Genomic DNA, 22,500 nt, shown 5'->3' with positions numbered 1-22,500 from the left:
CTCTGTGAGGGGACAGGGTAGTTTAGTGTTATTAGTCATGGTGTCTGTCCTCTGTGAGGGGACAGGGTAGTTTAGTGTTATTAGTCATGGTGTCTGTCCTCTGTGAGGGGACAGGGTAGTTTAGTGTTATTAGTCATGGTGTCTGTCCTCTGTGAGGGGACAGGGTAGTTTAGTGTTATTAGTCATGGTGTCCTCTGTGAGGGGACAGGGTAGTTTAGTGTTATTATAGTCATGGTGTCCTCTGTGAGGGGACAGGGTAGTTTAGTGTTATTAGTCATGGTGTCCTCTGTGAGGGGACAGGGTAGTTTAGTGTTATTAGTCATGGTGTCTGTCCTCTGTGAGGGGACAGGGTAGTTTAGTGTTATTAGTCATGGTGTCCTCTGTGAGGGGACAGGGTAGTTTAGTGTTATTAGTCATGGTGTCTGTCCTCTGTGAGGGGACAGGGTAGTTTAGTGTTATTAGTCATGGTGTCTGTCCTCTGTGAGGGGACAGGGTAGTTTAGTGTTATTAGTCATGGTGTCTGTCCTCTGTGAGGGGACAGGGTAGTTTAGTGTTATTAGTCATGGTGTCCTCTGTGAGGGGACAGGGTAGTTTAGTGTTATTAGTCATGGTGTCTGTCCTCTGTGAGGGGACAGGGTAGTTTAGTGTTATTATAGTCATGGTGTCCTCTGTGAGGGGACAGGGTAGTTTAGTGTTATTAGTCATGGTGTCCTCTGTGAGGGGACAGGGTAGTTTAGTGTTATTAGTCATGGTGTCCTCTGTGAGGGGACAGGGTAGTTTAGTGTTATTAGTCATGGTGTCTGTCCTCTGTGAGGGGACAGGGTAGTTTAGTGTTATTAGTCATGGTGTCCTCTGTGAGGGGACAGGGTAGTTTAGTGTTATTATAGTCATGGTGTCCTCTGTGAGGGGACAGGGTAGTTTAGTGTTATTAGTCATGGTGTCCTCTGTGAGGGGACAGGGTAGTTTAGTGTTATTAGTCATGGTGTCCTCTGTGAGGGGACAGGGTAGTTTAGTGTTATTAGTCATGGTGTCCTCTGTGAGGGGACAGGGTAGTTTAGTGTTATTAGTCATGGTGTCCTCTGTGAGGGGACAGGGTAGTTTAGTGTTATTATAGTCATGGTGTCTGTCCTCTGTGAGGGGACAGGGTAGTTTAGTGTTATTAGTCATGGTGTCTGTCCTCTGTGAGGGGACAGGGTAGTTTAGTGTTATTAGTCATGGTGTCTGTCCTCTGTGAGGGGACAGGGTAGTTTAGTGTTATTAGTCATGGTGTCTGTCCTCTGTGAGGGGACAGGGTAGTTTAGTGTTATTAGTCATGGTGTCTGTCCTCTGTGAGGGGACAGGGTAGTTTAGTGTTATTATAGTCATGGTGTCCTCTGTGAGGGGACAGGGTAGTTTAGTGTTATTATAGTCATGGTGTCCTCTGTGAGGGGACAGGGTAGTTTAGTGTTATTAGTCATGGTGTCTGTCCTCTGTGAGGGGACAGGGTAGTTTAGTGTTATTATAGTCATGGTGTCCTCTGTGAGGGGACAGGGTAGTTTAGTGTTATTATAGTCATGGTGTCCTCTGTGAGGGGACAGGGTAGTTTAGTGTTATTATAGTCATGGTGTCCTCTGTGAGGGGACAGGGTAGTTTAGTGTTATTATAGTCATGGTGTCTGTCCTCTGTGAGGGGACAGGGTAGTTTAGTGTTATTATAGTCATGGTGTCTGTCCTCTGTGAGGGGACAGGGTAGTTTAGTGTTATTATAGTCATGGTGTCCTCTGTGAGGGGACAGGGTAGTTTAGTGTTATTAGTCATGGTGTCCTCTGTGAGGGGACAGGGTAGTTTAGTGTTATTATAGTCATGGTGTCCTCTGTGAGGGGACAGGGTAGTTTAGTGTTATTATAGTCATGGTGTCCTCTGTGAGGGGACAGGGTAGTTTAGTGTTATTATAGTCATGGTGTCCTCTGTGAGGGGACAGGGTAGTTTAGTGTTATTATGGGTAGTCTACAACTACTACTACTAATACTAAGTAATCAATATCACAATATTGATAGGACGATACAATATATATATATATATATATAATTATTATGTGTATATATTTCGATAAATATCTCACCATCTTTCCAGAGGTCTTGCACAAAGTTGCTGGAGGAGGCGTTGAGCAGAGTGGTCACGTTGTCGTTCAGAGGGTCCATGTTCTTCGTCAGCCAGTGGTCTGCGTTGTAATCCACCTGAGACAGACACAGACACACCACAGACACACCACAGACACAGACACACCACAGAACAACATGTTGTAATCCACCTGAGACACACACAGACACACCACAGAACAACATGTTGTAATCCACCTGAGACACACACAGACACACCACAGAACAACATGTTGTAATCCACCTGAGACACACACAGACACACTCATTCATTCATTCATTCATTCATTCATTCACTCACTCACCTTCCCTGCGTAGTGAAGCACAGAGAACACCGTCTTGCTCTTGAGCTGTTTGGGCTTGGCGAACTTGCAGTGGTTGGCGTGCGTGTTCATGAGCTTCTCCACGAACGACACGTCTGTGGCTTTGGGGAACCAGCACTCCTCGTCCAGCAGAGCCAGGATGCCTGGAGGGTTGTTCTGTAGAGAGAGAGAGGTATAGAGTAGACTCCACTAAATGTATAGACACACCTTTCAGGGGACGTCGTTTAAACCCATTCTGACCTGAGATCAGATTCATACGAGGTTTCCACTGGACACACACTGGTCTGATGAACCCATTCTGACCTGAGATCAGATTCTAAAAATGTCAGTCGTTCTTCGATTAAAAAAAAAATAGCAGATCTACAAGCTCGTAGCGCGCCACTCGGTGGCGCGCTACGAGCTTGTAGATCTGCTATTTTTCAATAGCTAAAGCATAACATGATGCTAACACCAAAATGGGTTCCCGTTCAGAATGGGTTAAACCCATTCTGACCTGAGATCAGATTCTAAAAATGTCTTCTACATCCTGACAGTTTTCTGAAAAAGCTATGTTTCTATATGTCAGTCGTTCTTTGGTTTTTCAAAAAATAGCAGACCTACAAGCTCGTAGCGCGCCACTCGGTGGCGCGCTATGAGCTTGTAGATCTGCTATTTTTCAATAGCTAAAGCACGACATGATGCTGACACCAAAAGGGGTTCCCGCCCCAAAATGGGTTAAACCCATTTAGACCCGACTTTGAAATGTCCAATGCGTTTTCTTTTTACTACTTTCCATTGGTTCAATATTTTCGAAACAACACACAGACGTAAAGTAAAGGGTGTTCAATTTCATGATTTATGGAGAAAAAAATTATCAAAAACCTCAAAAGTTATGAGTTACGAGGTTTCCTCCAGACAGCTACGATACATCATATCAATGTTTTGTGTTTACAGAATTGTCTGTTCATTGTCAATGGCATTTAATGTTTGTGTTATAGGACAAAATGTGGGTTACACACACACACACACACACACACACACACACACACACACACACACACACACACACACACACACACACACACACACACACACACACACACACACACACACACACACACACACACACACACACACACACACACACACACCAAAAGCTGGACTTATAGGAGGGGCTAGCATCCCTACAAGAATACATTCTTAGTGACTCACCGGCCTCTCGATGAGCTCCATGCAGGGCAGAATACATTCTTAGTGACTCACCGGCCTCTCAATGAGCTCCATGCAGGGCAGAATACATTCTTAGTGACTCACCGGTCTCTCGATGAGCTCCATGCAGGGCAGAATACATTCTTAGTGACTCACCGGCCTCTCAATGAGCTCCATGCAGGGCAGAATACATTCTTAGTGACTCACCGGTCTCTCGATGAGCTCGATGCAGGGCAGCAGGTCGAGGCCGAAGTCGATGAAGTTCCACTCGATGCCCTCCCTGGAGTACTCCTCCTGCTCCAGGATGAACATGGTGTGGTTGAACAGCTGCTGCAGCCGCTCGTTGGTGTAGTTGATGCACAGCTGCTCGAAGGAGTTGTCCTGAGAGACCAGACCGGACCGGACCAGAGACCAGAGACCAGACCAGAGACCAGACCAGAGACCAGACCGGACCAGACCAGACCAGACCGGACCAGACCGGACCGGACCGGACGAGGGGTGGAAGAGGTGGAGGTCAGTGTTTTGTTTTTGGCAGCAAACATTTAGATTTGAGTTTTTAGTCTTTTTCATTTCGTTTCAGTCACATTTTAGTCACCCGGAATCTAGTTGTCGTTTAAACAGGTTTACTGCCACCTGCTGGACGCACGGCCAACCTCAGAGTGCCACGGTCTGTGGGGGGGCGATTTAGAGGTTGCACAACTATTATTCACAAAATAAGGCCTATAGCGACATGTACATACTATATACCGTATGAAACAGAAGACTCTCTGCTTTCATAAGAAAAAAACAAAAGAAAATCACACCCCTGTGGAGTGATCACAGGGGTGTGATTTTTATTATTATTACAGTATTAGTTTTTTTCTTATGAAAGCACAGAGTCTTCTGTTTCATACGGTATATAGTATGTACATGTCACTATAGGCCTTATTTTGTGAATAATAGTTGTTCAGGTCCATGCCTTCTCTAAAGTTCTCTCTGGTGGGCGCAAGCTGCATTCAATAGCCAATTACTGAAAAACTGTACATGGGATCAATGTGTATATTGTTTTCCTCCTAAAAGTAGACATTCAGGGCTTTCATTCAGTGTGTAGTATGTATATGATATTATTTGTGTTCATATAAAAAAAACTGAACTGAAATGTCTGTCAACTTCAACCTTCCATATCTCTGCTGTTTTTTCAAGCGAGCAGAGTGCAGGAAAAAGCAGGTGTTTAGAAAAAGGTCAATATCTCCAGAATGGAAGATGGTAAAATCATGATTCATTTTTAAATTGAAGTGGACAAGTTGGGCTTTCTTTTGATGTATGCGGTGTGATTCTCGCTATAAGAGAACAGTTTGCTGTGGGCCCCGAAATAGTTCCTTCGTCCAATGTTAATCCCTTAGCATAGCCCAAGACAGCCTTGAAATAGTCTAGCAGCAGGAGTGTTAAACGTCACAGTTGATTTCAATGTATTTTGGCGGGCCTTGATGCCGTCGTAATGGCTGATTTTACACTTGATTGCATGCTGAAAATAGCCACAACGCGTCGCAGCTTGTAGATCGGCTATTTTCAGCCTGCAACCAAGTGTAAAATGACTTATACCGGATCTCTTGTCCACTAGTGCCTTCCTAACATTATAGTCTAGTGTTCATTTGTTGACGAAATTATCAATATATTCAGTCTTAGTTTTAGTCGTCATAGCTTTTTTTTAAATTTCGTTTCCATTTAGTTTTCCTCAGTGAAAAAAAAAGGAGTCGACGAACAGTTTTCGTCTTAGTTCTAGTCGATATGCACAAAGGATGAGAGCTCAGTGGTCTGTGACTGACACCTGGTGGTCACCGACGGTTATTACCTCAAAGATCTCAAAGCCGGCGATGTCCAGGATGCCCAGGAAGGAGGCTCCCTGCCGCTTGGTCTTGTCCAGGGCCTTGTTCACCTTGCCCAGGAGCCAGCGGAACAGGCGCTCGAACATCGCCTTCGCCAGGGCCTCGATGGCAAAGTCAGCCTGGCAGACAGACAGACAGACAGGCAGGCAGGCAGGCAGACAGACAGACAGGCAGGCAGGCAGACAGACAGACAGACAGACAGGCAGACAGGCAGGCAGGCAGGCAGGCAGGCAGGCAGGCAGGCAGGCAGACAGACAGACAGACAGACAGACAGACAGACAGACAGACAGACAGACAGACAGACAGACAGACAGACAGACAGACAGACAGACAGACAGACAGACAGACAGACAGACAGACAGACAGACAGACAGACAGACAGACAGACAGACAGACAGACAGACAGACAGACAGACAGACAGACGTTAACTCAGAGCATTGATCATCGATTAGATTTTAGACTTGTGATTGGCATTTAATGAATACATTAACACAATTATTGATTGGTGATTGACCGATTGATTGACTGAATACTTTATTAAAAGCACAGGAAAGTACAGTTCAACACAAGGTCTGCCGAGAGGATTTAAAACACAGGAAAGCACTCGTTTCCATTGGGGTCCTTCATATTCAATCCCTCAGCTCAGTGGCCTTGTGGTTAGAGTGTCCGCCCTGAGACTGCGAGGTCGGGGTTCAATCCCAAGGCCGGGTCACATGGTACATACAGTTGAGTGCCAGCCGTATTGTCTCAAATCCTTTTGATGCTCTTTTGGTTTTGCGAATATTGGAAATTTAGTACTGAAATCAACCAGCAGGAGCCACGCCTCCACGCACTCAAAAAATAAATACAAATTAAAATAAACAGCTGCCAGTTAACTGTGTCTTTCCTCTTCCGCGCTGGCCAGCATTCTGTTGTTTATCAACGGTCTGGGTCTCATTCTGTTGTTTATCAACGGTCTGGGTCTCATTCTGTTGTTTATCAACGGTCTGGGTCTCATTCTGTTGTTTATCAACGGTCTGGGTCTCATTCTGTTGTTTATCAACGGTCACTGGATTGGGGGTAAGTCCCTGCGACATACTAGCGTCATGTCCAGGGGGTGTACTTGTACATCAAGCTGCCTCACGCTACAGAAACAGGACATATGCTCCTGCCCCCTATGGGCCCCATGGCTACAGAAACAGGAGATAGGCTCCTGCCCTATGGGCCCCATGGCTACAGAAACAGGAGATAGGCTCCTGCCCTATGGGCCCCATGGCTACAGAAACAGGAGATAGGCTCCTGCCCTATGGGCCCCATGGCTACAGAAACAGGAGATAGGCTCCTGCCCTATGGGCCTCATGGCTACAGAAACAGGAGATAGGCTCCTGCCCTATGGGCCTCATGGCTACAGAAACAGGAGACAGGCTCCTGCCCCTATGGGCCTCATGGCTACAGAAACAGGAGATAGGCTCCTGCCCTATGGGCCTCATAGCTACAGAAACAGGACATAGGCTCCTGCCCCTATGGGCCTCATGGCTACAGAAACAGGAGATAGGCTCCTGCCCCTATGGGCCCCATGGCTACAGAAACAGGAGATAGGCTCCTGCCCCTATGGGCCTCATGGCTACAGAAACAGGAGATAGGCTCCTGCCCCTATGGGCCTCATGGCTACAGAAACAGGACATAGGCTCCTGCCCTATGGGCCCCATGGCTACAAAAACAGGAGATAGGCTCCTGCCCCTATGGGCCCCATGGCTACAGAAACAGGAGATAGGCTCCTGCCCTATGGGCCCCATGGCTACAAAAACAGGAGATAGGCTCCTGCCCCTATGGGCCCCATGGCTACAAAAACAGGAGATAGGCTCCTGCCCCTATGGGCCCCATGGCTACAGAAACAGGAGATAGGCTCCTGCCCTATGGGCCCCATGGCTACAGAAACAGGACATAGGCTCCTGCCCTATGGGCCTCATGGCTCGGCAAGGCTACTTATATTCAATTCATCGGAACCGACAAATATAGGGCTCCATTTTCGTCAGCGCTAAACCCCTTATCCCTAAACTTCTTTGCCTTTTTTTTACTATTTTGAAAAACATTTTTGAATAGTTCAACTAGCCAATCTACATTGACACATTGTGAGCTTGTAGACTGGCCATTTTAACTATTCAAAAATGTTTAGCAAAATTGTAAAAACAAGGCAAAGAAGTTTAGGGATAAGGGGTTTAGCGGTGACGAAAATGGAGCCCAACGTCTCTTAGCTTAACTGCAATCTAAGAATGACAGAACACTGTGTTTTCACAGTGCTCTGGAACATGTCCAAGGACAGCACAGCGCCCCGGCTATACCTGCTCTTTGGTCTGGGCCTTCTGCACCACCTCTCTGCCCACTTTGATGCGTGGCGTCAGGATGGCACGGGTGAAGTCTGTCACGTTGATGCCCTGCAGATGGCAGACCTTCTGGGCCGCTGAGGAGGGAGACATATAGAGTCAGCATACAGATAAGATTAACCCATTCTGACCTGAGATCAGATTCATACGAGGTTTCCACTGGACGTATGTGTGAATATAAACCTAACCTGTGTAATATGTCTTCATGTATGTGTGAATATAAACCTAACCTGTGTAATATGTCTTCATGTATGTGTAAATATAAACCTAACCTGTGTAATATGTCTTCATGTATGTGTGAATATAAACCTAACCTGTGTAATATGTCTTCATGTATGTGTGAATATAAACCTAACCTGTGTAATATGTCTTCATGTATGTGTGAATATAAACCTAACCTGTGTAATATGTCTTCATGTATGTGTGAATATAAAGCTAACCTGTGTAATATGTCTTCATGTATGTGTGAATATAAACCTAACCTGTGTTGTCTGGCATGGCGGCTTGTTCCTGGTTCCTCTCTTTGGTAAACACAATGTTACCCAGCTGCATTACCGAGGAACACACCTTTAAGATGCCTGGAGAGAGAGAGAGAGAGAGAGAGAGACATAGGAAACACATTACCGTGGAGCACACCTTTAAGATGCCTGGAGAGAGAGAGAGAGAGAGAGAGAGAGAGAGAGAGAGAGAGAGAGAGAGAGAGAGAGAGAGAGAGAGAGACAGAGACAGAGACAGAGACAGAGACAGAGACAGAGACAGAGACATAGGAAACACATCTGAATCGCCAGAACATATTTTCTTAATGAGCGTGGCTAGCTATTCAGGGCTGGAGCCAGGCTACCATCCCATTGGCCAGGCTACCATCCCATTGGCCAGGCTACCATCCCATTGTAGCCCAAATGAAATCAGAGCCAACGGTTCCGTAGCGACTCTCTCCTCCACCGTGAGGCCCATGACGTACCGACTCTCTCCTCCTCCGTGAGGCCCATGATCTAACGGTTCCGTAGCGACTCTCTCCTCCTCCGTGAGGCCCATGGTCTTACCGACTTTCTCCTCCTCCGTGAGGCCCATGATATAACGGTTCCGTACCGACTCTCTCCTCCTCCGTGGGGCCCATGCTGGTCTAATCAGAGCCAACGCTTCCGTAGCGACTCTCTCCTCCACCGTGAGGCCCATGACGTACCGACTCTCTCCTCCTCCGTGAGGCCTATGATCTAACGGTTCCGTACCGACTCTCTCCTCCACTGTGAGGCTTATAGTCTTACCGACTCTCTCCTCCTCCGTGAGGCCCATGGTCTTACCCACTCTCTCCTCCTCCGTGGGGCCCATGGTCTTACCGACTCTCTCCTCCTCCGTGGGGCCCATGGTCTTACCGACTCTCTCCTCCTCCGTGGGGCCCATGGTCTTACCGACCCCTCTCCTCCTCCGTGAGGCCCATGGTCTTACCGACTCTCTCCTCCTCCGTGGGGCCCATGGTCTTACCGACTCTCTCCTCCTCCGTGGGGCCCATGGCCTTACCGACTCTCTCCTCCTCCGTGAGGCCCATGGTCTTACCGACTCTCTCCTCCTCCGTGGGGCCCATGGTCTTACCGACTCTCTCCTCCTCCGTGGGGCCCATGGTCTTACCGACTCTCTCCTCCTCTGTGAGGCCCATGATGTTCATGGCCTCCATGGTCTCTTCGTACATCACGTCGTCGTCCTGTCCAGAGATCTGGACGTTTCCGGCGCTCAGGAAGCGGTAGTTCTTGTAGTCCTCCAGGAGCAGCTCCTCTGGAAGACCAGGAGACCAGACCGGAGGTTTACAGAGACCACGGGGTGTGTGTGTGTGTGTGTGTGTGTGTGTGTGTGTGTGTAGCAGTATAATCAGTATGCATATGTTTGGTGTCACAAGATTTCAGCTGTGTTTAACTAATTGAATTAAACATAAAGCATAAATCATACTATAATTCAGTCAATGTCTGAATGTCTGTCTGTCAGAAACAACGCCATATCTCCTCACCGCCTGCACCAAATCGCCCCCACTTTTCACACAGGCATTGACCATAATAATATGGAGGTCTTAACGAAGCCCTTTTTCCGATTTAACAAATGTGACCAGATTTGACTGAGAGACTGCCATTGCGCACATTCCAGCTTTTCACCAGAGGAGAAAAACTTTTTTTTTTTTTTCAAAATGAGTTTATAGCACAGGCACTCTTCACATACTAGAGCATGTCTGAAATAAGTGTCAAAGCTGAAATTGACATGTAAATATGAAATAAATGCTTAAACATGTAGCTAGGTGTAATGCTAGAGACCACAGAAGACATGTAAATATGAAATAAATGCTTAAACATGTAGCTAGGTGTAATGTTAGAGTCTACAGAAGTGAACCTTTTTCAAGCCTGTTTTCTCAACTCGCTGTTTCTCTGCCAGACATTACTCTATAAGCCATATCCCCAAAACTGGTGGGTCAAACTGAACAACCAATATGTCACTTTGAAGATATGATTCCCTGCTTTGATATGAAATGAAAAAAACAAAAATTCAAAAATAATCCAATGGCAGTCTCCTAGTCAAATTTGGTCACAAATTATGAATTAATAATGAATTTATTAGTGAATTAAAAAAGCGAAAACGGGTACTGCGCCCGTCTCACAACGGGTAAGGGCTAGTATTAACAATTAAAGGTATATTCAGTGATTTCACTTAATTCAAATATCACTTTTGTTTTTGTTTTGTTGTGATAATCCTCCCTACTATAGAGTGTGCTGGCCATATAAGGAGTTCCTCCCTGTCCCCAGTTAACCCCTGGGGGTCAAAAAACCTTAGGTTTCGTTTTTGACTCTCTATCCTGATTGGACGAAAGGCTGGGTCCCACAGCCAAAAACGAAACCTAAGGTTTTTTGAGTGAAATCACTGAATATACCTTTAAACAGAAGCAATCTAACAGCAGCAGCAGCAACTGAGCTGAGCTGACTTGTTTTGGTGTATTTCTCAACCATTAAACCCTTTCAACCCGACATGCTTGTATTACAGAATGTATAACTGAAGTAAATAGACATTAGGAAACATATTGTCCTTTAAAACATTTTCATACATGAGTTTGTAAATCCATATTTTCACTATTTGTTGTACAACACAATGTGGCCATTCTGAACGGGAACCCATTTTGGTGTTAGCATCATGTCGTGCTTTAGCTATTTAAATAGCAGATCTACAAGCTCATATCGCGCCACCAAGTGGCGCGATACGAGCTTGTAGGTCTGCTATTTTTTGAAAAATCGAAGACACTTTTAGAATCTGATCTCAGGTCAGAATGGGTTAATAATGAAACTGTCAGGATGTAATAGACACTTTTAGTATCTGATCTCAGGTCAGAATGGGTTAAAGTTAGCATCATGTCGTGCTTTAGCTATTTAAAAATAGCAGATCTACAAGCTCATATCGCGCCACCGAGTGGCGCGATATGAGCTTGTAGGTCTGCTATTTTTTGAAAAATCGAAGACACTTTTAGAATCTGATCTCAGGTCAGAATGGGTTAATCAGACCAGTGTGTGTCCAGTGGAAACCTCGTATGAATCTGATCTCAGGTCAGAACTTACCGCGGAGCTTGTCCTTGACGCCAGAGATCATGTAGTAGAAGATGTGGAAGGCTCTCTCTGTCTTGGCCTGCCGGATGCAGCGAGACTTCTCCAGCAAGTCTGAGGTCAGCCGCTAAGGACCACAATACACACGCACAGTGCTCTATGCAATACACAGTCACACACACACACACACACACACACACACACACACACACACACACACACACACACACACACACACACACACACACACACACACACACACACACACACACACACACACAGTGACACACACACACACACACACTGACACACACCTTGCCCTCTGGACAGCAATGCGCCCTTAAAAAAAATATTATATTATTTATGCCCCAAAATCTATAAATCTCACACTATAGAGCGGCGCAGTCCCTCCCCCTTTCAGAACAACGAACGGCCCAGGAAATGAAAACGCAATGCATTTCCCCATAGGCAGTTCTTATTTAATTTATTTAAAGACCTTTTAAGCGTCGTACGAAGCCAACTCTTGTCGTGACAAATCATGACAACACACACAATATTTTGGACCAAACAAAGAATTAGAAAGTAGAAAAAAACGGCAGGTTACAACACTTTTTTTGTTGTTTTTCTTCTTTGTAATTATTTGTTTGGTCCAAAATATTGTTTGTTGTTATGATTTGTCACGACAAGAGTTGGCTTTGTACGACGCTTAGCCCATTCTGAACGGGAACCCATTTTGGTGTTGGCATCATGTTATGCTTTAGCTATTGAAAAATAGCAGATCTACAAGCTCATAGCGCGCCACCGAGTGGCGCGCTACGAGCTTGTAGGTCTGCTATTTTTTTTTTAAATCGAAGAACGACTGACATTTTTAGAATCTGATCTCAGGTCAGAATGGGTTAATCAGACCAGTGTGTGTCCAGTGGAAACCTCGTGTGAATCTGATCTCAGGTCAGAATGGGTTCATCAGACCAGTGTGTCCAGTGGAAACCTCGTATGAATCTGATCTCAGGTCAGAATGGGTTAAAAGGTCTTTAAATAAATTAAATAAAAACTGCCTATGGGGAAATGCATTGCGTTTTCATTTCCTGGGCCGTTCGTCGTTCTGAAAAGGGGAGGGACTGCGCCGCTCTATAAAGGCAAGCGGCCGGTTCCTACGCGCTGCACAAGGTGCCCTTTTTTCACTTGCACAACCACACACACACACACACACACACACACACACACACACACACACACACACACACTGTTACAAGACACGAGGATACAAGTTTCAATGTTGGCTCCAACGATCCAGCCGTTCACGTCAAAGTTGATACGGATGAATTTACCCTGCAGGGAAGATGACGACGCAGAGGTTAGGGATGGAAAGACGCTTTACACAAGATTATACAACAGGTCGTTTTGAGGGAGCAACCCGATTGGTTGAAACAGCCTTCTAGCCTGTGGTTCAAACGAGCACCACTCCACACCTAATCAAAACAAAGAATTCAGCTGCTCTGTTCTCCCAGAGCGCTAGCAAACTCGGTGGATAGGCTAGCTAGTTTCTTGAGACATTTGTGGTCATAGTGACTACATCTGTCATTAAAACAAATATGTTTTTTCAGCGATTTTCTTAGTTTTAAGGGTAACTGTAGAACTTGCAATATTACACTGGAGGGTGTGGTTTAACGTGCGTATTGCCACGACAGTGATGCGGTCATGAACGAGACAGTTAAACCACACCCTCTGGTGTAATATTGCTTAATTCATCCTTCATACCATTAATAGACACTTTGAAATCTAGCGTCATGCTCAAACATAAATAAAACTAAAAACGTTCTCCTGCGTGTGGGTGAACTCACGAATCGAGAGGAGTTGTCGTTTTTGATGGTCTTGGCGTTTCCGAAGGCCTCGAGAATAGGGTTGGCCTGCAACAACTGCTTCTCCAGCTCCCCCTGGTGGTTTGGACATACGGTGGGTCGACAGAAACATTAACATTCAACGGCAACATGAACCGTTGCATCGGTGTAACATCACACCGATGCAACTCCTCGCAACAAGACAGTTTTAAGGACATGTCACACCGATGCAACTCCTCGCAACAAGACAGTTTTAAGGAGATGTCACTCCAATGCAACTCCTTGCAGCTGCCATTGGTGGATAATGGTTTAATGAAACCAGGGCCGGATCTACCATATGGGCACTTTGGGCACGTGCCCAGGGGCCCTTGGGCACCAGGGGCCCCTCAAAAAAAGAAAAAAAAAAAAAGAAAAAGGGGGGTGGGGGGGGTTTTCACAGAAAATGTCGACCGGAAATAGGCCAATATAACGGCATAAAACGGCTCCAAAAAACAGCAAAAATGTTGCGAGCGGGTGAAGGGGGGGGGGCCTTCGAGCTTCAGTGCCCAGGGGCCCTCAGAGGTGTTAATCCGGCCCTGAATGAAACTATACTGTGCAACTACTACTAAGGCCAATCAATGGTGTGGTTTGAGCCTAACAATGAAAAGTGGAAAAATACATTTCAAAGGTAAATTAATACTATTTCTTTTCTTTTGAGGGAGCATTTCCGGTTGCCGTAGCCGACTGCCGTAGGCGTCGTTGCCCCTCTAAGACCCGCATTAATTTCTACTTGCAAAAAATAGATTTCAACCTTACTACTACTTTGTACTACTAGGACTAAGACTAAAAAATATGTTAAAAAAAATAAAATAAAATAAAGTTTGATGAAAAATGTATAATAATTATATAATAATATAATAAATTAATAATTTACATTTGGGGGATATCTTTCACAATAATGAATAAAACATATTCTAGACATTCTAATGATCACAAAAAAACATATATTACAATTATTGTACCTACTTTTATTAGGGTTAAAGGTCAAAAGTCTTAGGTTAAAAAAAAATCAAAATTGTCCAGACATTTTTAATTTGTGTGAATTTCAGCCTCTGTTTAGGGTATTTATATGCAAATATCATGACCAATGCATTGAAATGGCATTGCAATGAACATCACTGATGACGTTTAGGTGAAAAAAGAACAGAAAAAAAAAAAAAAAAGTAATTAATTAAAATAAAATTGTTGCTAAAAAGCAACGCTGGGTCTTAGAGGGTTAAAGTCACTATATTATTCTGGTCCTATGACTTGGAACAGCAGCCTGTGAACCTGTTATTCTGGTTCTGTTTGGGTCCAATATAGTCTCATTCTCTCATATCGTGATTCGTGACAATTCAAATCAATATGTTGATTAAATACCTAAACAGCTCTTTGTGGATGTTTTCAGGAGTTTCAACACATTCCAGCTGAATTTAATTAAGGAGGAATTACAGAGAAAAGTTCAATCATTTCACACATTTCAGCTGCGTTAGGGGAGCATGGCGATGGGCTGATTAGCCGGCCTTTCATTCGCTCAGTGTTGCCTTAATCCCCCTGATCAAAGGGAGCCTTAGCGCAGCATCACCAGTGACATCACGCTAACGCGCTCCGTTAACCCATTCAGACCTGACGTCGACATTTTAAACATGTCTTCTAAATCCTGACAGTCTTCTGTATCAGTGGTGCTCAATATTTCATGTCAGGGAATGTGACCGTCTGCGGGAACCCGCCTGGTGATCCAGTCGCAGTGTGCCGCGGGTTCGACTCCCAAGCCCGACACGGCCTTTACTGCATGTCATCCCCCCCCACCCATCTCTCTCCCGTTTCCTGTCAGCCTACTGTCTGTCCCTTCAAAAAAAACAATAAAAAGGCGTAAGCCGCAAAAAAAGTATCTAAAAAAATAAAATAAAATAAAGGAATCCCAAACATTATTATGGAATTGGCCTGCCGACCCCAAATCTGAATATATGTTATTCCAGGAACCCCTCAGAATCAAAGATTTGAGTTAAAAACGTTCGATCTGAAAGAATATTCAAAGATTTGTGCCGGATTTTTCACGATTTTTCAAAAATAGCAGACCTACAAGCTCGTAGCGCGGCACTCGGTAGTGCCGCACTATGAGCTTGTAGATCTGATATTTTTCAATAGGTAAAGTATAACATAATGCTTTAAAACACCAAAAGGGGTTCCCGCCCAGAATGGGTTAAAAAAAGACACCTTCAAGAGACCTACCGACTCTGGGATCAGAGAAAGTCAAAGTCAAACGAGGACGATGTGAATAATGGTGTCATGAAGGTAAACCGTTAATCAGAATGGATTAAAAAGTGTCTGGTGGAAAAGCACATTTACTTACGTACTGTACTCAAGTACAACTTTGAGGTACTTTTACTTTACTGGTGTATTTTTCATGTACTTTTACTTCTACTCCACTACATCTCAGAGGCAAATAATATTGTACTCCATTACATTAATTTTGAATACTTTATAGTTACTAGTTACTTTGATTATTTAAGCGTCTTTGGGTACTCAGAAAAGTGCAATATAAGTTTGAGATATTATGAGTTATTATTATTACAAAGTATTGGAGAGGGAAGTCTGGAGCAGTCTGGTGGAGCTGTTGCCCCCGCGACCCGACTACGGATAAGCGGTTGAAGATGGATGGATGGATGGATGGATACAGTAAAGAACATTTCGGCCATATGAATATAGCCGATCTACAAGCTCACAATGTGTTGCGATGTGACGCATTGTCAGCTTGTAGATTTCCAAATATTTGAAATTTGAAAACTTGTGAAATGAGACATTCTGCATATGAGTACCTTTACTTTTGTACTTTAGGTATATTTTGATAGCAATACTTTTGTACTTTTACTCAAGTAAATGTAGAGTTCTGAACTTTTACTGGTAACATAGTAGTAGTAACATACAGTAGAAGTAAATAATGTTCCCTGAGTTCTGTATTGGATAGTTAGGAAAAGGAGTTCAGAACAGATACAGATACAGATACAGATACAGTACAGATACAGACCAGGTAAAGGAGTTCAGAACAGATACAGATACAGATACAGATACAGTACAGATACAGATACAGACCAGGTAAAGGAGTTCAGAACAGATACAGACCAGGTACAGGTAGATAGGTAGATACAGTACAGTACAGTACAGTACAGTACAGTACAGTACAGTACAGTACAGTACAGTACAGTACAGTACAGTACAGTACAGTACAGTACAGTACAGTACAGTACAGACCAGGAGAAGGAGTTCAGAACAGAACAGAACAGAACAGAACAGAGCAGAGCAGAGCAGTGCAGTGCAGTGCAGTGCAGAGCAGAGCAGAGCAGAGCAGTGCAGTGCAGAGCAGAGCAGTGCAGAGCAGAGCAGTGCAGAGCAGAGCAGAGCAGAGCAGTGCAGTGCAGTGCAGTCCAGAGCAGAGCAGAGCAGAGCAGTGCAGAGCAGAGCAGTGCAGAGCAGAGCAGAGCAGTGCAGTGCAGTGCAGTGCAGTGCAGAGCAGAGCAGAGCAGAGCAGAGCAGTGCAGAGCAGAGCAGAGCAGAGCAGAACAGAACAGAACAGAACAGAACAGAACAGAACAGAACAGAGCAGAACATAACAGAGCAGAGGAGAACAGAACAGAGCAGAGCAGAGCAGAGCAGAGCAGAACAGAACAGAACAGAGCAGAGCAGAGCAGAGCAGAGCAGAGCAGTGCAGAGCAGAGCAGAACAGAACAGAACAGAACAGAACAGAACAGAACAGAACAGAACAGAACAGAACAGAACAGATACAGATACCAGGAGAAGGAGTTCAGAACAGATACAGAACAGTAACAGTAACAGATACAGTAACAGATACAGTAACAGATACAGTAACGGATACAGTAACGGATACAGTAACAGATACAGTAACAGATACAGTAACAGATACAGTAACAGATACAGTAACAGATACAGTAACAGATACAGTAACGGATACAGTAACGGATACAGTAACGGATACAGTAACAGATACAGTAACAGTAACAGATACAGTAACAGATACAGTAACAGATACAGTAACAGATACAGTAACAGATACAGTAACAGATACAGTAACAGATACAGTAACAGATACAGACCAGGCAAAGGAAATCAGAGAGGGTCCAGATGGCTTCAGTCGCTGAGGCACATGACAGGAAGGAGCATGGAAACAGGAAGTGGAAAGGAAGAGACACAGGTGACAGGACAGATTACTGACACTATTTAATATAATACTGATATTAATAATATTAATATTAATATAATACTGATATTAATAATATTATATTAATATAATACTGATATTAATAATATTATATTAATATAATACTGATATTAATAATTTTAATATGAATATAATACTGATATTAATAATATTATATTAATATAATACTGATATTAATAATATTAATATTAATATAATACTGATATTAATAATATTATATTAATATAATACTGATATTAATAATTTTAATATGAATATAATACTGATATTAATAATATTATATTAATATAATACTGATATTAATAATATTAATATTAATATAATACTGATATTAATAATTTTAATATGAATATAATACTGATATTATTGATATTAATATGAATATAATACTGATATTAATAATATTAATATTAATATAATACTGATATTAATAATATTAATATTAATATAATACTGATATTAATAATATTGATATTAATATAATACTGATATTAATCATATTAATATAATACTGTAGCAGATGCAGAGCGGGGCGGTTAGAGTTTCTGCTATCTGCGCGCTGGTTGTGGACGGTGGGCTGGTCTGGTTGTGGACGGTGAGCTCCGCCCTCCATTTCTGAATCAGATCGCTAAAGGCGACCGCTGCGCATGAGAGAAGAAGAGACTCAGAGAGAAGAAGAGAATCAGAGAGAAGAAGAGAATCAGAGAGAAGAAGAGAATCAGAGAGAAGCACTTGGAGGAATGAGAGCAGAGACACCGTAGACTGGAGAGCAGGGAGTGATCCAGGAAAGAAAGTTCTAATGTTGTTGTTTGGTCAATGTCCGTGCAGGGAGCCTGCAGGGTACTAGCATTATTCTCTGTAGGTATAGGGCTTTAAGCAACTAGTCGACTATTTAACTAGTCGACTAGTAAATCCTAAAACTAGTTGACTAGTTGATAAATAATTTTCTCCCGTTTTTATAGGCCTCAAGATCAGCTATAGAATGCTGAATAGTCACCAATGTACACAGCTTTTAAATGTACAAATATCAACAAAAAAACAAGTCAACTAGTAAAAATCACTAGAAGTTAAAGCCCTACTCTACAGTATAGGCATATAGCCCTCTCTTACTCAGGAATACAGTTGAGCAGGTTAGCAGGTTAATGACAGAGACACACTTTGACGTGACCTAGATAGAAGTTAATCCTTGACGTTTCAAACCAACTCGCCAGACATTAACCACAGCCAGGGAATCACATTCAATCAGGATTCAGGAAACGGGTCCTATACTACTCATATTATTATTACTACTCAGGTCAGAACTCTTCTGAAGTGTGTTCCAACAATAATTATTATACGCTGTGGAGTCATGGGGCTGGATTTTGAAGGTCCGTTTTACAATGGGGTAATACATAAATTGCCCTCGCTCTGCGCACAATCGTATTATGAAAGGCATATCGGCCCGTGTTGAACGCACACACATATGGCATGCGGCGTTCCTGAATATTTTAGCATTGTGGGAGTGTCCATATGTTAATTATTTTCGCTTTGCGCAATTTGCTATTAAGCCCCTTGACCTAAAAACACTCAGCGCATAACGTTTAGACGTGGGTCTCATAAATGCAAAAAGCACTGTTTGATTTTACACTTGAGCGGCTCTGAACTCTGCTGGAGTGTTGCCATGTCTGTTTATTATAAGCGGCTTCTTTTTCTGTAAAGTTGCTTGTATAAATATTGGTAGTTGTGGTTGCTTTTCTTGTTTCTAAAGTGGTTATTTGGGCTTTTCTCCTAATGTTGTTTAAACCAGTGATCCTCACACAGCACATTCCCATGTCAAGGATCCCCAGATGAATGCATTTGCCCAACTAAGGACGGCTAATCCAAAAATTAAATTAAAAATTTCCAAGATTTATTTTGAAAATAGCAGATCTACCAACTCACAATGCATCACATTCATTCATTAAAACTATGTACTCTGACTGCAGGGGGATATATAATGATCATTCTAACAATGTGCAAGAACATATTTAAAAAGAAGGAAGAACTTTATATTTGTGGATAATCAAAATATGTTTTTTTATTTGAATGTGGTGTCATTAAAATTAATCTGGATATGGCAGACTCACTATCTAGAAAATAAAAACATGGCACTTCATTTAAAATATAAAGACCCCTGTTATATGCGCTTCTTTTGGGATTATTTTTATAGACCTATTTACTTGTTTCTATGAGACATGGCAACAGCGCTCTTTTGCGTCTTTTTTTGTAAAATGTTGAGATTAGAAACGGCCATAATTCTTTCATTTCTCAACCTTTAAAAAAGGTTTGTATCGCTGTATCACACCCAATTCAAGTCTTCTTCAATAAAATGCTACGAGCGAAGACCATATACCATCGGGGCCACCGGCACAGCATTAAGCAGCACCCATTCAACTCATTCCTTCATCGTGACTTGAATGAAATAAAATATAATAAACGTTATTTTACTGGTGTTTTTCAATAGAAACAAATTATTTTGAGGCATAAAGGTGACAGCATGCAGTGCAATAGGAATAATTAACCCAAATGTGACAAAGTCATGTCATGTCTTCTATGGTGCCAGCATGAAGAAATGTAATACCACGATCCCCAAAGTGCGCATTCCGTAAGTGACATCAGCTGACTGGTAAAGAGAATAGTACGGACATGTTGATTGGGTACGTCTCAAACACTCCTTAAACACTCCCATGACTAATTCAAGGCCGTTTTGCGCAATCCACGGGGTGTCGAAAGCGCTTCTTAACATGCCCAAAATTGCAATATGACATTCTACACGCCCCCCAGCTCTAAAAACTGTAATATGATATGTAATATTATTGGAACTGGATAATCGACCTGCTGGTTTCATGTGCTCTGGTTTCTTTAGAATCAGGGATGTCCCATTTTTTCCGTTCCTGATCCGATACGACAATTTATGTGTTAGCCAATACCGAATACCGATATCAGTGTTGTGATCTCGTGTTGTGTCTATAGCTATATATATCTGGTGTTGTGTTTATAGCTATCTAGCTATATATCTCGTGTTGTGTTTATAGCTATCTACTGTAGCTATATATCTCATGTTGTGTTTATAGCTATCTAGCTATATATCTCATGTTGTGTTTATAGCTATCTAGCTATATATCTCGTGTTGTGTTTATAGCTATCTAGCTATATACCTCATGTTGTGTTTATAGCTATCTAGCTATATATCTCGTGTTGTGTTTATAGCTATCTAGCTATATATCTCGTGTTGTGTTTATAGCTATCTAGCTATATATCTCATGTTGTGTTTATAGCTATCTAGCTATATATCTCGTGTTGTGTTTATAGCTATCTAGCTATATATCTCATGTTGTGTTTATAGCTATCTAGCTATATATCTCGTGTTGTGTTTATAGCTATCTAGCTATATATCTCGTGTTGTGTTTATAGCTATCTAGCTATATATCTCATGTTGTGTTTATAGCTATCTAGCTATATATCTCGTGTTGTGTTTATAGGTATCTAGCTATATATCTCGTGTTGTGTTTATAGCTATCTAGCTATATATCTCGTGTTGAGTTTATAGCTATCTAGCTATATATCTGGTGTTGTGTTTATAGCTATCTAGCTATATATCTGGTGTTGTGTTTATAGCAGACTCCTCACTCAAATGTGCACTTGCAGTTTGGGCAACTCCAAAGCAAACTCCACATGCCCCAACATTTTATTTACCTGCCATAGTGTCAACCCCTTACCCCTGTGTCGGATCGGTGGTTAGACTGCCATATTTGACCCGATATGACAAATAAGGGCCGATTACCAATACTTTTCCGATACCGATACAGTATCGGGACATCTCTGTTTAGAATGATAGCATAACATTTGATGTGGTTGTCCAGGCAGTATATCCCACCCTGGTGAGCAGGCCAACGTTCTATAATGCATAGTATTCACAGTTTATATGTCCAAGCATCCCATCACCACCGACCAATCACAGGCATCCCATGCTGGTCACCAGCATACCAGAACCAAAACACAACATGTGCTGGTCTTTATACCCAGCGTGCATTATGCTAGTCATGCTATGCTAGTCATTATGCTAGTCATTATGCTAGTCATGCTATGCTAGTCATTATGCTAGTCATTATGCTAGTCATGCTATGCTAGTCATGCTATGCTAGTCATTATGCTAGTCATTATGCTAGTCATGCATGCTAGCTGTTTTGTTTTGTTTAGTTTTTTCCCCCAGGAGGGCACAACTTCACAAGAGTGAACACGGTGCTCCACTAGTAATCCACAGAGCCGAAAAGGTCCACGTACAGTAGGACAACCCCCCCCCCCCCCCCCTATATGGTACAGTATAGCACACGACAACAAGCACCAGGGGGTCCAGATTATAGAATGGACCGTAACAGGGTCGGTATACTGTAACTCTGAGAGTGTACAAATGGAACCATTTTGGTTTTATTTGTACACTGTGAGAGTCACATGAAGACAGAAGACGAGGAGATGGGCATGCTCACACAGGTGATGGACCCTTTCACTGTCGGGGGGGGGGGGGGGGGTACAGGGGGGTACAGGGGCCCAATGTCCTCCCCGAGGCAGTGAAAGGGTGATCATGGAAGACGGGGGGAAGGGAGGGGGGGAAAGCAAACGAACAACATCAGCTCCATCAGTCTACAGTCTTTATGAAACAATCGGGATTTGGGAAATTGACTGTTTCTGCCATTCAGTAATACGGCATAATTATGTATCATGCAGTCAGGGTGATCGTTGTTTTGTCCAAAAACAAACAAACAAAAGATGCTTGAACTGAAATCAGCGATGTTGTTGTCAAAACCTGTGTGTTTGGGATCTTGACCGGAGATTGAAGAACGATCGGTGTAAAAACCAAAAACAGAATTTAATTAGTCTTGTAACTCAGTGAGAGTATATTATACTAGTATCTCGCATGCAGTTTTTTTTTTTTTAAACCTACA

At 43.0% G+C, this 22,500-nt stretch overlaps 1 protein-coding gene across 7 annotated transcripts in view; it reads right to left on the bottom strand.

The window, feature by feature from the left end:
• The window catches only part of LOC310859340 (myosin-11-like), a 114,557-nt gene that overhangs the window by 45,078 nt on the left and 46,979 nt on the right, over positions 1-22,500 (bottom strand). For 6 of the 7 annotated variants that reach the window (XM_083765814.1, XM_083765815.1, XM_083765817.1 and 3 more), the window contains 10 exons: positions 13,288-13,380; positions 12,712-12,775; positions 11,462-11,560; positions 9,504-9,647; positions 8,360-8,455; positions 7,836-7,954; positions 5,480-5,632; positions 3,856-4,029; positions 2,443-2,616; positions 2,101-2,215 (listed from right to left, as the gene is read on the bottom strand). In XM_083765814.1, coding sequence (XP_083621940.1) covers positions 2,101-2,215; positions 2,443-2,616; positions 3,856-4,029; positions 5,480-5,632; positions 7,836-7,954; positions 8,360-8,455; positions 9,504-9,647; positions 11,462-11,560; positions 12,712-12,775; positions 13,288-13,380 — 1,231 coding nt within the window. Of the gene's footprint in view, positions 1-2,100; positions 2,216-2,442; positions 2,617-3,855; positions 4,030-5,479; positions 5,633-7,835; positions 7,955-8,359; positions 8,456-8,838; positions 8,866-9,503; positions 9,648-11,461; positions 11,561-12,711; positions 12,776-13,287; positions 13,381-22,500 lie in introns of those variants that run through there. The other variant, XM_083765820.1, reaches the window with a different exon arrangement.

Source organism: Protomyctophum parallelum (assembly GCF_964188405.1).
Source record: "Protomyctophum parallelum genome assembly, chromosome: 5".
Taxonomy (NCBI): Eukaryota; Metazoa; Chordata; class Actinopteri; order Myctophiformes; family Myctophidae; genus Protomyctophum; species Protomyctophum parallelum.
This window is presented reverse-complemented; position numbering and strand designations above follow the sequence as displayed.